Source organism: Eptesicus fuscus, chromosome 18 (genome assembly GCF_027574615.1).
Source record: "Eptesicus fuscus isolate TK198812 chromosome 18, DD_ASM_mEF_20220401, whole genome shotgun sequence".
Taxonomy (NCBI): Eukaryota; Metazoa; Chordata; class Mammalia; order Chiroptera; family Vespertilionidae; genus Eptesicus; species Eptesicus fuscus.
Genome location: NC_072490.1, coordinates 11,106,116 through 11,119,452, shown reverse-complemented (window position 1 = coordinate 11,119,452; position 13,337 = coordinate 11,106,116). Strand labels below are relative to the sequence as shown.

The 13,337-nt window shown below is 42.1% G+C and overlaps 1 protein-coding gene across 1 annotated transcript in view; it reads left to right on the top strand.

Moving 5' to 3' along the window:
• The window catches only part of ARPP21 (cAMP regulated phosphoprotein 21), a 101,823-nt gene extending 88,711 nt beyond the window's left edge, over nt 1-13,112 (top strand). The window contains exons 19-20 of the mRNA XM_054708005.1: nt 11,494-11,639; nt 12,713-13,112. Of these exons, the coding sequence (XP_054563980.1) occupies nt 11,494-11,639; nt 12,713-12,970 (404 nt within the window). The 3' untranslated portion in view covers nt 12,971-13,112. The remainder of the gene's footprint in view (nt 1-11,493; nt 11,640-12,712) is intronic.
• Nucleotides 13,113-13,337: the final 225 nt, after the last annotated feature.

Here is a 13,337-nt window from a genome sequence, read left to right as displayed (position 1 = left end):
AATATTGGGATACAGTTGTGCTGATAGTTTCAAAAGAGATGGTTTGATTCTGTTTTTTGCAACTCATTATAACTTCTTTGAATCTTCAGAACCCTTATTTTCTTTCTCCCTAATGCCCTACTGTGTGTTATTTTAGAGGAGTCTATTGATAGCCAGCTAGATGAGCTCTAGTTCAGGTACATAGAATTCTCCAAGGTTACATTAATGATATAACAACAGCAGCAGAACTGACAGATGTGTGGCCAGGAAACAAAAATTCCTAGTTGTCCAGTCTGTCCTATTTGGAGAAGCACTATAGTATGGATGCTGACAAAGTGACTAACAGGGAAGTGGGATTTTGACCCCATGTATGAGAAATTCTGTGTGTGATCCTGTGCAAGTCTTCCTTAGCCCTCTATACCCCAGCATCATCACCAGAGCTCCGTGGACCAGGAGGTGTTAGAACCATTGTACACAGTCCATTTGAGTGACAGCAGCTTAGATGAGGCCAAGAAGAGATTCAGAAAAGCAGCGAATACGAGATGTCTGCTATAGCACAGAAAGTAGGGGAGGTCCTGGTCTCTTGGTGCTTGCTTTTCATTTAGGCCAAAGGAAGGTTGAGGCTCAATCGCAAGAGAGCATAACCATTGGTTAGCAAAGTCACAGTTATGTCCTGAAAAACACAAGGCTACAAAAGTCTGGTTTTCCCAGATGTCTCACCCAATGCTAACATAAAGCTGAGAATGCTAAACATGATGTTTTAGATTCATGTTTTCTTCCCTCTCCACTCCGTTTTCAGCTTCTTCCCATATTTCTTCCTCCCTTTCTTTTCTGGACCTATGTCTGCCCCATCTCAACAGCAAGAGGAGGGATTAGGAAGAGTGCCGAGCCCTCTTGATTTGCTATTAGAAGGAACTTTTTTCCAGAAGGCAAAGAGGGTAAGAGGAAGCAGCTGACCTTGGTCAGCTTTTCCTTGAGGAAAGGATTATCCCCATTTTACAGATAATGAAAATGAAGTCAGAGAGGGAGGTGGCCTCCCCCAGAGTGCTTGTCAGATCCCACCACCCACTCTATGATGGGGAAAGGGGTGGATTAAACAACACGAATGCAAGGCAGAAAGATCGATTGAGCAGCAGGCCCAGCAGTGATTCTCAAAGTATGGTCCCCAGACCTGTGGTATCCGAATCACCTGGGAACTTGTCAGAAAGGCAAATTCTTGGGCCCCAACCTGCTGAATCAGAACCTGTGGGGGATGGAGCCTAGCAATTGGTGTTCTAACTGGACCTCCAAGTGATTCAGAAACAGGCCAGTGCTGAGAACCACGGATCCAGGGATAAGAGCTCTTTTGTGGGGGACTAGGGGGAGGGGTAAGCAGGAAGCAGGTGATCAGAGGTGGAGACAAGAGGATGAGGCAGGATTGAGTGTATCTGCATCATCATTACACTGAAGACACCAGTGGGGTATCCGGCCCAGAGGGCTCCCTCTGCCTAAAGGTTGAGAGAGCTGGCTGTACCAGGCAGGGGAGCCCCCCTGAGACCTGGAAGGGAACCTCAGGCACAAAGGCTAAGACTCTCTTAAGATGCTCACACTCCATTTGGGTGCTTATAAAGCTTTAACCATGATGAAGTGTGAGTAGTCCCCTTAAATGCCGTGGGTTGAAGGGAAAAGTTAACAAGTGAATGATCTGGATCATTTCTCTTCCTACCCTGGAGCAGGCCATTAAAAAGAATATAAAACTGCTCTGTCACCATGGAGACAGCCTGCCCTAGAGGGATGATTGAAAGAGTCTTCAGGACGGACCATTTGTCCTTCAATTTTATTTTCACTTTAATTATTGTGAAATCGGATTTAAGTGTTGACCATAGCCTCCAATTCCAGCCAGCTGAAAAGATAAGCACATTTTTGTATCTGTGTGCACAAGCTGGAAGACTTCTGATTGTTGTCTCGATCCAGATAAAAACCATGAATTTAAATAACAATTTCCCACATGGTGAGATGCAAGATATTTCTTATTGCTATTACTAAGAATAATCAGGAGTTGATTATTTAAATAAACAGGAAGTATCTCTCCATTGCTGTTTGGAGTTGTGACATCATTGGCTTCACTTTGAGGCCATTTGTTGAAATATTGATGAAGAGACAGAATAATAGGGAATTGGAAGTCATGTTCCCCAAACTCCATAATGAAACTTTACAAATTCTCGTTGGAAAACTTTGGTTATAGGTGGCATACATAAATTCATACCAAGCTCAGGTTGTTGTTGTTTGTTTTGTTTTTTTTCAGATCAATCTTTGAGTAATATTGTACCTTAGAGCTCCATTTTGATTATCTTCTCAATATGTACCCACTCATAAATATATTGGCTCCAAGAGCAGCTATGTCTTCATGGTTTCCACATCTGTATCTCTGAGACCAGCTGTTTGCCTAATTCTGTGAGCCCCAGAATTCTTTTGCTTATGTTTTTATTGATCATCTCCATTTACTGTCCCTCTTGTATGTATGGCCAAGGCACCAGCATTACCATCACCTCTCACCAAATGAGAACCTTGGGATTTGTTCTTGGGTTTTTCCTTTCTTTCATACCCTCCCTGCAGCTCAGATGACAGTTTCAGACAGCTCACATGCTAAGTATCTCTCTAACGTGGTCCTTCTCTCCACCTCTACCACTTTAGTTCATGCCTTCACTGACTGTACCCTAGATTATTGCCATGCTCTTCTTAGTCAATTCCCTACCTCTACATATGCAATCACCAAGTGACTCCTGAAGAAACTTGATGAAATGGTTGTTCCTTATTTTATTGTGCTGCTTATAAACCTCACATGGCACTCTTCCTCTTTCAACATTCAATTCCAATTTTATAAATGGTTTTCAAGGCCCTAGGATTTGAGCCCAGCTTCCTTTTTCTCTTTCTGTATTCCTCTTCCCATTTCTAACCTGCTGCCACCTCTAAATACTTAGACACCTTGACCATATTTTTCACATCTCTGGGTTACTCACATGCTAGTCCTTATGTTTATACCCGCTTTATTTTGATTATTCCCATTTCATCCCACCCCATGAGCAAACACCTGCTCACCTTCTAATACTACTTTCAAACAACCTTCTGGAAACCTTCTCTCACATGCATCCCGGTTCTGACTCACACCAGAAGTGGTCCATACGTCTGAGATGTGCTCCTATCGAAAGACATCCAGTGTACTATAGATGTCTGCCTGTCTCCACTGACTGCATAAGCTCTGAGTAGCTTACAGTCATTCTTATACCAGCGGTCAAAAAACAAACAGTAAACAAGACTTGAAGAACAAAAGGATGAAAGGAACAAAATGTAAGTGAACTGAAAGTTTGTTTGACACTGAATTTAGTCAGTGGTGTGCCAGAGCTCTCTCATTCAGGCTCACTAGAGCAGTGGGGGGGGGGGGGGGGGGGGGGGGGCCGCAGTCAGGAATTTTGCCAGCTGATTTAGCCATATGAAGCTTGAAATTGACCATGGTGGAAATATTTACACCAAGAAAATTATCAAGAACTACAAATCAGGGTTTTTGTTGATCAGAAAGTTCAGTTTTATAGCAGACGACTGATAGCCATGATTATGGTACAGTCAATTCATCCAAGCTCTTGTCCATCAAACATATGACCCCACTAAAACTCCTAGATGCCAGTTGCTGACAGCTCACATCCTTCACATCCTAAGTGTCTCTTCTCTCCATTCCCACCACAACTGCCTTAGTTCAGGTCTTCACTGTCTCTGCCCTGGTTATGGCCTTCCAGTAGATTCCACCATGAGACAGTATTATTGTTTAAACCCACCACTAAAATGATCTTTGGGTAAGAACCCTGCCAGTCTGAAATTAAAGAAAATTAGATATCTTTGACTACTTGGGAAAAAAATAATGTACAATATTTTTTCGATAAAGAGGACACTGGCACTTTTAGCCCACTATTGCTTGCCCATGAGGTAATTTTGCCTGTTGTAGTGATAAGTAGATTTCTACAGATTGAATCTGTGCCCATAGCACTTATTTTCAACAATAGTGGGCCAGGGCTAGGTTACACCCTGTAGCTATCTGACAGTGACAGTAATTTGATCACAATGACGTTGACCCCATGACTTTTGACCTCATGATTATCCCATTCTATCCGACTGATCAAAAGCAATCAATGAAAATAGCCACCAGGGGGGATGTTATTGAGGGGACAGTTATTAGAGCCAACTCTGTCCTGACGCCTTATGTTGCTTCAGCAGCAGTTTGCTGCCACCCAGCCTGGCTTTAAGCACGTCCATAATGAACCCTGGTAAAGGTGCAAGAATGCGATGCTAGAATGCCACGTTTTCTTCTAAGCCACGCAGCCTCATTAAGAACCGAAAACATTTGTGCGCCTTCGTGCAGCTTTTCTCCCTCTGGGTCGTTGAAGCTCGCTGGCTGTGAGCACAGCACTATGGGCCCGAAAAGTTCAGAGAATTACTTCAATAATATGACAGCCTCTTCCATTTAAAATGGAATTCAATGCTGGCTTCCCTCAGAGGCATTCATTGAAATTCCGTGCATGATCCATTCCTCTAGTCATTTAACAATGTCTCTCATGTTTGCCCCGATTTAAAAAAAAAAGAAAGAAAACCAGCTTTGTAGTTGCGATAACATGGATCAGGACGGTATAATTGCAGTGAAGAGGCCCCGAGCTTGCAGTAATAGGATGGTTCATCTGATGTGTATTGCCATTAGAAAATGACCCATGCATGCGTGGATGTTCTCAGGGGACAGTAAAGAGGCTTTTAAGAAGTACACTCTATGCAGTATGAAAGCTAATGAGCAAAAGAGCACGTACGCAGAACACTACTGCTTCAGGACGCATCTTCCACTTATGGCCTGTCCCAGCTCTCCTCAAACTCGTTAGGATGGACTGGTCGTCCCTGGGACATGGGCTGCATTACCCTGTTCCCCACGCAGCCTCCCTGCAGGTCATTCTGCATCTATTCCTAAGAAACCAAAACCACTGAATAATAAGCGGTGAGCAAAAGAAAGGATAGATGCAGAGAGTGTCCATAAATAAGGTGAAGGCCGGCATTGACACAAAGACCAAAGAAGTCATGATAGGCCTTAAGGAGGGGGCAGCGCAAATTCTTGTCCTCCTCCTCTTGAATTCTTAGGAGTGTTGCATGCTATTTTACTTCATACCTAAGAACAGAATAGTATCTGATTATGATTCCTAAGGCTAGGTATTTTTATCCAATATCTTAATTGTTTGACAAGTTTGAAGATTAACAAAGGCTTCCAGTTAATCTACACTAGTTTCTCATCTCAAAACTCCTAATTAGAGTTTGTGGTCCCATACACTGGGAGGTCGGCATAGAGAATGCTTCAAAAGATTCATCCCTTGCTTCTCAAAGCTGGCCCCCCCTTGGCCTACATTGTCACACCTGGGTTTTTTCACCTTGGACTTGTATTAGATAGGACAGCTCTGCCAAGACCAATGAAATCGGGTGCCTTCCTTAGTGCCCGAGGACCCCTGGTTCAGGAAACAACAGGGACACCATGATTATCATGCTGCATAGCTCTTCTCCCCTCCCAAGCCACGTGGAGCGCCGGAGTGCCACAGGCAGGTGAAGCTGGAAAGGACTTCCTTTCTGAGAGACAGCGCCCTCGTAAGGAAGTAAACCTTGGGAACAAATCCATGGTGTTCACAGCATTACCAAGCATAATGACAGCAGTCTATAATCTCTTACGTGGCCTGGGGGATCTTGATTTCTCCGGGCCTTCATCTGACATACTAGATTACTCTGCAGTCTCTGTTTATCTTTTTTCCTCTTACCTACTTTATCATTCAAAATATGAATACTATTTTTGTTTTCAGAAGTCAGGAGACTGTCCTCAGGACAACCAGTTGCCTAGAAGAGTCAAATGACCAAACTGATCTTACATTTAATGTAGACATAAATTATTTTACCTTATATTTTAATATCATGTTGATAAAGCAATTCAGAGGAAATATACAGTATTCAAAGACTATGAGGAGAGCCATTCATTGAAAAGGTCCTAGAAATTGAAAACTATAGAATCGGCTGATTAGAAACTAATGAGGTAAATGGGAGGACTAGAGTCCATTTGACTAACCCCACCCCACTCTAGCCCAATTGTGTGTCTGGTGCCCCATTATCTGAGTGACAAACTTTAACACTGTTATTGAGAGGTTTGGGTTGATTTCTATTATGCTCTGCCTTTGACTTTCTTTCTTGGATACTAGCAAGATCTAGTTCAGCGACATGTAGATCGTAACTCTTGTCCACTTTGCTCAATTGTTTTAACTACTGAGAAAACAATTCACACAGTAAAATGGCCATTGAGTATCTGCCATGTGAAAGGGGTTATGTTAAGGTATGAAAGTTGGGAGAATGTATAAGAAATAGTACTACCATCTAATGAGGAGAAGCAAGGGTGCCAAAGTCAGAAAACTACAACTTATATTCTGGCTTTCTCTCCTACTAGCTGCGCTGCCTCAGACAATTTCCTACCTCCCTCTAAATCACAGTTGTCTTTTTTTTTTTTTTCTAATAAAAGGTTAGTACCAGTGACCGCCTCTCAGGATTGTTGTGACAATGTGGGAAAAGCTCTTCATTCACTGCTTGGATTAGAGTAAGTGATCACGGAGTAGAGCTGGTTAGCTAGTTTATAATGGAAGGGCTTCAAAGGAGATGAAAGTGGAGAGGAACTGATAGAATTCAAGGAACAAACCAGGCAGGTATTGGAAAGTGGTGCAATGCGGGAACTATAAAAAGTCAGCAAAGGGAGAGGCAGGCCTAGGAAAGCGTTTTTCTTCTTCATATTGTTCCCCAGCTAGGCCACGGCTGAGCTACTGCAACTCCATCGCAAAGTTATGTGCCAACAGCAGAGATTGGATTCACAATCAAACAGCTAGCTCATTCCTTAGGAACTTGGAGAAATATTCCTTAAAGCTGGAGAAATATTTGTATTTTGACTCTCCCAAGATCAGTGATTTTTATATTAGCAGATTATTAATTTCAATCATTTGCAAAGACCTTCTATCATATTAAGAATACTTCACTTAATAAACAGAACATGAAAAGTACACTGTTTGGGTGGGTTGGGGAGGTGATGAGAACTACCTAGCTTCTCAGCTAATTTGTTCTGGAGATATTTGTCCTCTTAACTACACCCCTTCCCCATCTTCAACCTCCAAAACCAATAGCCAGGGAAACAAAAGCCTGAAAGTACAGGTAAAGTACGAGCTTAAATAATGTCCATCAGGCAATCATGCCAATTTATAATACCCAATCAATTTGCATCCCTTGACAGAATATTAACGAGTTATACTCAAACTACAAATAATATTCAATGACGGTTGTATTTCAGTAGAAACACTATTACATGTTCAGATTTATAAGGCCCAGGCATTTGAAATTTTATAACTCCTCAATCTTAGGGGGATGCATTCTTCTACTTGCTAGGAGGCATTTGTCCACTCCTAACCTTTTTACCTCCAGAAAATAAAGGAGGCATGTGACTTGAAAATGGAATTAACCTTGACTGAAAGAAATAATAAAAATCACTAATGTCTTCATGATCTCCATAGCACGCCTACAGGGCAGATACTGGTGCTGTTTCTGTTTCCCAGGATGTACTATATCTTGCTAATCCTCAATAAATATGGAAAACGGATCATCTCACAGCAGAGAATTGACAAACCGGAACATATTTCTCATTTGAATAGACGAGATAAGCAGGTTGCCACCGACGCTGCCATCTCTGCCTTCGGGTGTGCTGTGTCCCAGGCAGACTCTGTCAGTTCATTCTTAGGTCACCGCTATTGCATGTCTATTTGTCTGTTTCTGGACCAGAGCTCAGACTCACATTCCGCACGGCCTCCTTCCTGTCTGAAGGACCACGCTGCAACCTACCCGCTGTAACATGATTTACAGAAATGCGTACCTCCAATTAAACCATTCCAGGTGTAAATCTCTTGCCCGGAGAGCAAATGGAGTAACGAATGGGATTCATGAATATAAATTGGGCTTTCTTTATACTTAAGTTTTCATTTCAAAATTGTAGAGCTGCATGCGCTCCCCACATAAATCTTTATTTGCCTTAAGTGTGTTTACTGTGGGAAGCCCAGCACAGAGCTGGTAGCCCATTGCTATGCATAGCTGAATATTAAAGTTCACAAATCATCAGGCAGAGGGGGCGCTGGGAGGGAGGCCTGCAGCCTCTGCGCCTGGTCTGGGCTCTCGGCAAAGATGGATCGCGCTCCCACAGACTCTGCCCCTTTATTGGGAAGCGGCCACACCACCCCCTCGCTCTTTTCTCTCCTTGAATATTATCTCATCTGTGCCTTCCAAAAACATTCTGTTTATTGAATGTCTTCACATCTCTATTATCATAAGACTTATTTTCTCTTCACCCCAATTTGGGCTTAAAGCTGGTATAATAGTGACTCTCCTAGGCCACCTCTATTCAGTTTTGAACAGACTCCGTGAAAGGATGGGAGGAGTCACTAAGCAAATACATAAATAATAGAAGCAACTGCCCCTTCTCTTCCCCCTGCCCCCCACCCGCCCGCACCTCTCCTGACCTCCTCTCTCCCCTGCTGCCCTCCCCTCTTTTTGTCTATATGATAGCTGTGGGTATTCTGCCAAAGGTCCACTGAGGCCAGCTGGTCTTTCACCATATGGCCAAATTCAAGTCAAAAATTTAGGACATTTCTCTAATTTTCAACCTGTACTTTGACTCTTCAACTGGAAAATAAGGCTTTATTATATTTACCATCCCGGGGACTTCAGAATGGATGGGTTCACACTGCCTGCCCTTTGCTATAGAACTAAATGGTCAGGAAGACTGTTGGTCCTAAGTTTTCTACAACCATACTGTTATTTTCTCTGTATTCACAATTACTGTTACAATGAATTTGGTGTGGCTACCCTTTTTACCTCCAGAAAATAAATGGTGTGTGGCTAGGAGAAATGTGAAAACAAAATGGTAAAACAGCAACAGACTTTTTTTAGGGTCAACAGATATATGAATTAGAGTGGAAGACCTAGACAATGGGAAATAATATAAAACATTTTTAATGGGCAATTAATATTAAAAGAAATTACTCCCAAGTGTGTCTGTGTATGAGGCATTCTGGGAGGTAGTGAGGACTGTGACATGGCCTTAGTCACCTTTCTTGTTTCCTAGTCTGATGGTTTTTCCCTGCTGTATAAATGGTAAACGATTTTAGCTGATGTCACTAGTCTAACCCGCAGAGCCTAGTAAAGGAAGGCCGTAACTGGGTACTGTGGGCACAGTGTGGCTGCTGGGGAGGTCATCACTCTTAATTATATTCTTAATGGGTGGTGACTTTATAAAACTTCACAATCACTCATTAAAACTCTGAAAATGAAGTAAGGTGAGGAATATGAACGTAAAGCAATGGGACATGTAGAGAAAGCCAAAAGGTGACTCTCTAGATTCCATACTTGCTCCACCCACTGATGGCGGGCACAGGCAGGCCTCTCAGGCTTGCTCTCTCTGGTATTCCAGACGGACCACTCCTTGTGCCATCTCTTTGGTGAATACAGCTGACCTCCTAACTCAGTGGTTCTTGGCCAGCCATGTAGCCACAATATTTCTAAAATGGACGAAGATACACTTTTTTGTATGGCCAAGGGAAGTAAAATATGGTCTTCCATAAAGACTATAATTTTATCCTTCTTCACCTTCCTCAATATCAGGTAAAACTCTCACATGCACTCAAAATATAGATTATTTATTAATAATGCATATCAATTAGGATGTTTTTTTTTACCTTTTGTCTTGTTTTTGAAATCTAGTTGTAAGACTTTAATGTTCATGTTGAGAAAAATCTAAGATCTTAAAGATTCTCCCTCAGAGAATTGTATTAAGAAAGCAGCTGCGGTGGGAATGCAGATTGGTGCAGCTGCTAGGAAAAACAGTATGGATTTTCCACAAAAAGTTAAATATGGAACTGCTATTTGACCCTGAGATCCCACTGCTAGAAATATATCCTAAGAAATCCAAAATACCAAGCTGAAAGAATATATGCACCCATATGTTCATAGCAGTGCAATTTACAATAGCTAAGATCTGGAAACAGCCCAAGTACCCATCTGTAGATGAGTAGATAAAGCTGTGGTACATTTGTGCCATGGAATACTATGCAGCTATAAAAAAGAAGGATCGCTTATCCTTTAAGACAGCATGGAAGGACCTGGAGAGAATTATGCTAATAACACTATTAAGAAAATAAGCCAACCAGAGAAAGAAGTTTCATATGATCTCACTCATATGTGGAATCTAATGAACAAAATGAACTGATGAGCAAAGTAGACCCAGAGACATAGAAGCATAGAACAGACTGATGAATCTCAGAGGGAAGGTAGGGGTGCGTGGGTGGGTGAATAGAGATTAACCAAAGAACCTGTATACATATAAGCATAACCCATGGACACAGACAATAGTATGGTGAAGGCCTGGGGGTTGAGGAGACGGGAGTGGAGGGGGTTAATGGGGGGAAATAGGGGGGCAACTGTAATACTTTCAACAATAAACATTAAAAAGAGAGAGAGAGAAGCTGCACTTATTCCTAGGGAAGTCAGTGCATTTAATAACTTGGGGTCTGGAAGGACCTTGTTGACAGCAGGAAGCAAATTTGTTTCTCTGCTATCATAACATTTCACCTACATCATCACTTTTCTACAACATGTACAACAGTTTATAGCCTTCCTTTAAGAATACTTAAACTACTTGTTGTGGTGATTAAATAATTAGAACAAATAAATGCTGGCCCACCAAAAGAAAAGAAACTCAACTAATTACCCACCCAGAAGGACACAAACATATAAAGTTTTTACATGTTGCCTTCTGGATCATCTGTTACATGTATGTGGTCACTTATTGGAGTGTTTTACCAGAATGTTCTCGCAGAACAAAAACATGAAATACCTTTCACTTGCTGTTATGGTCTTTTGTCTAAGGAAAAGGACATCAAATCAGTCAGGGAGGGAATCGTTTTGTTCATGAGACACAAAGTAGAATGCATGTTTGTGTCCTCTGGGTGACATGAGGTTATGCAGAAAGGTGCAAAAGTAAGAGTGTGTCAATGTAATTAGAAAAGTGCTTGATAATCTGTGAATTCTCCAAATGTCATCAAAACCAAAGCAAAAGACATATAGGAAAGATATAAATTAAATCTGCCAACTGATGTCAATAGAGATGCCTGTGTTTGTCATGAATTTACCATTGTCACAACATGCTCATTGGATTGATTATTCTGCATAAAGATGGAAATATCAGTCAATTTTGGAGAGCTATACTCTTGTCCCTCTTAGAACCCCTACCCAAAAAAGCATTTTTACAAAACAAGCATTTGGATAACACTTTCCTATTGTGGAGATTGAGATGTCTGAAGGTTGGCTTGTAAACAAATGCTCTCACCCCACCAAATTATCACTTGTGTTTGTCCTGGCACAGCCAGTTCAAAAGATGGTTTTCCTTTGCAGGTTACCAGCCCGTCTTGTCTGGTCAACAGGGGTTCCAAGGCCTGATGGGAGTGCAGCAGGCTCAGAGTCAGAGCGTCATGAGCAACCAACCAGGAACTCCGGTGCAAAGTGTGATGGTCTCCTACCCAACAATGTCTTCTTATCAGGTGCACATCAGCAGGGTTATAAAATAGCACTGGCCAAACAACAGGCTGTGGGTACACCCCCATGCTGGGCGGGTGCTAGGCACAGCCACTATTCATGGTTGACTTTGAGGCAAAGTTATAACAGACGAATAGAACATGGGAAATGCCTGCTTCTATAATTACCGTGGCATGTACCTTCCTTGCCAAGTGTGGTTCCATATAAACTTTTTATTCATGCAAGAAAAGTCTTTAGTCCAAACTTCTATTGATGAAGACCTTTGGGCGTTCTATAGAAATGTTGCTTATTGGGAGAAAGCCCTCAATTTACCATTCATTGTTTTACATACCCCCCCAAAAAAAACTTCATTTTACCACAATTATAAGTTATGAGATTTTAAAATGGCATCTCAGATTCATTCAAAGGACATTTATGGAGCCTAACAACTGCATTTCCCATAGTGTTATGCACTCTAGAAGAGGAAGTGAAGGGTAGTAAAATGCTTTAATCATCGTGTTTAGCTGCACCAAGTAACCAGGTACTTCTGGCCCTGAAGAATCTATCCTCAGCCCTCCTACCCTGACAGTCCTTACTCACACTGTATCAATGTCTACCTCCAGCTCCATGTTAGATGGTTTCTAAAGCTGAGAGGGACTTAGGTGCCTGGGACAAAAGCCCCTCTTGCTACAGTTGGCTCTAGGCCACTTTGTTTGCATAAAACCAGAATAGGAGCATGGCTTTCCCAACAGAGAAATCCAGAATGGAGGTCCAGAGTGCTGTCCCAGGACGGTCACAAGAGAGAGGACAGAAGCTCAGAACTAACACCTCTGCGCATTTACTGCATGCCAGACAGGTACCAAGCAGTGTACATCATCCTTGCAATCCTCCAGGTGGCACTTGAAGTACCTGACATTATGCAAATGGTCTAGGAAATGAGAGAGATTAAGTGACTTGTCCAATGTGAAACAGCGAATAAAAGGTAGAGCTGAGATTCGGGAACCCAAAAACTTGAATATTTTTCATGACATCACAGTATCTCACAGCATACCCCAAAATAACCTCTTCATGAACAGTTCTCTCTTGTGTCTTTTTACAGGTGCCAATGACCCAGGGTTCTCAAGGACTGCCCCAGCAGTCATACCAACAGCCAATCATGCTACCTAACCAGACAGGTCAAGGGTCACTCCCAGCCACTGGAATGCCTGTTTACTGTAATGTCACACCGCCGACCCCTCAGAACAACCTTAGGCTGATTGGCCCACACTGCCCCTCCAGCACTGTCCCCGTGATGTCAGCTAGCTGCAGGACAAACTGTGCGAGTATGAGCAATGCCGGGTGGCAGGTCAAATTCTGAGCGCTCTGGCTGTGGTACATTTCTTCAGATATTACTCATGGCCTTTAAGGGAAGAGGAGCAAAGTGGGAAAACTGGCTGAGGACTTAACTATTCACTCAACACTCAAATGATTGCTGCTGGTATTCTGTAAAAAAACAAACAAAAAAAAAACAAAGACTAATACACACATTAGCTGGTTAATGGTGCATATTTCTGTCATGTCTGCTAGGTATGCCTTTATAGCTTAGCTAGTGACATGAATTCATCAAGGTAAGATTTTCTCCTACCACTGAATACCACTGTGTAGACCATAATATCCCTAATTTGGATTATTAGTTTTGTACTTTGTGTTGAGTTTGTGATGCTAAAAGTATTTAAAAATTATAT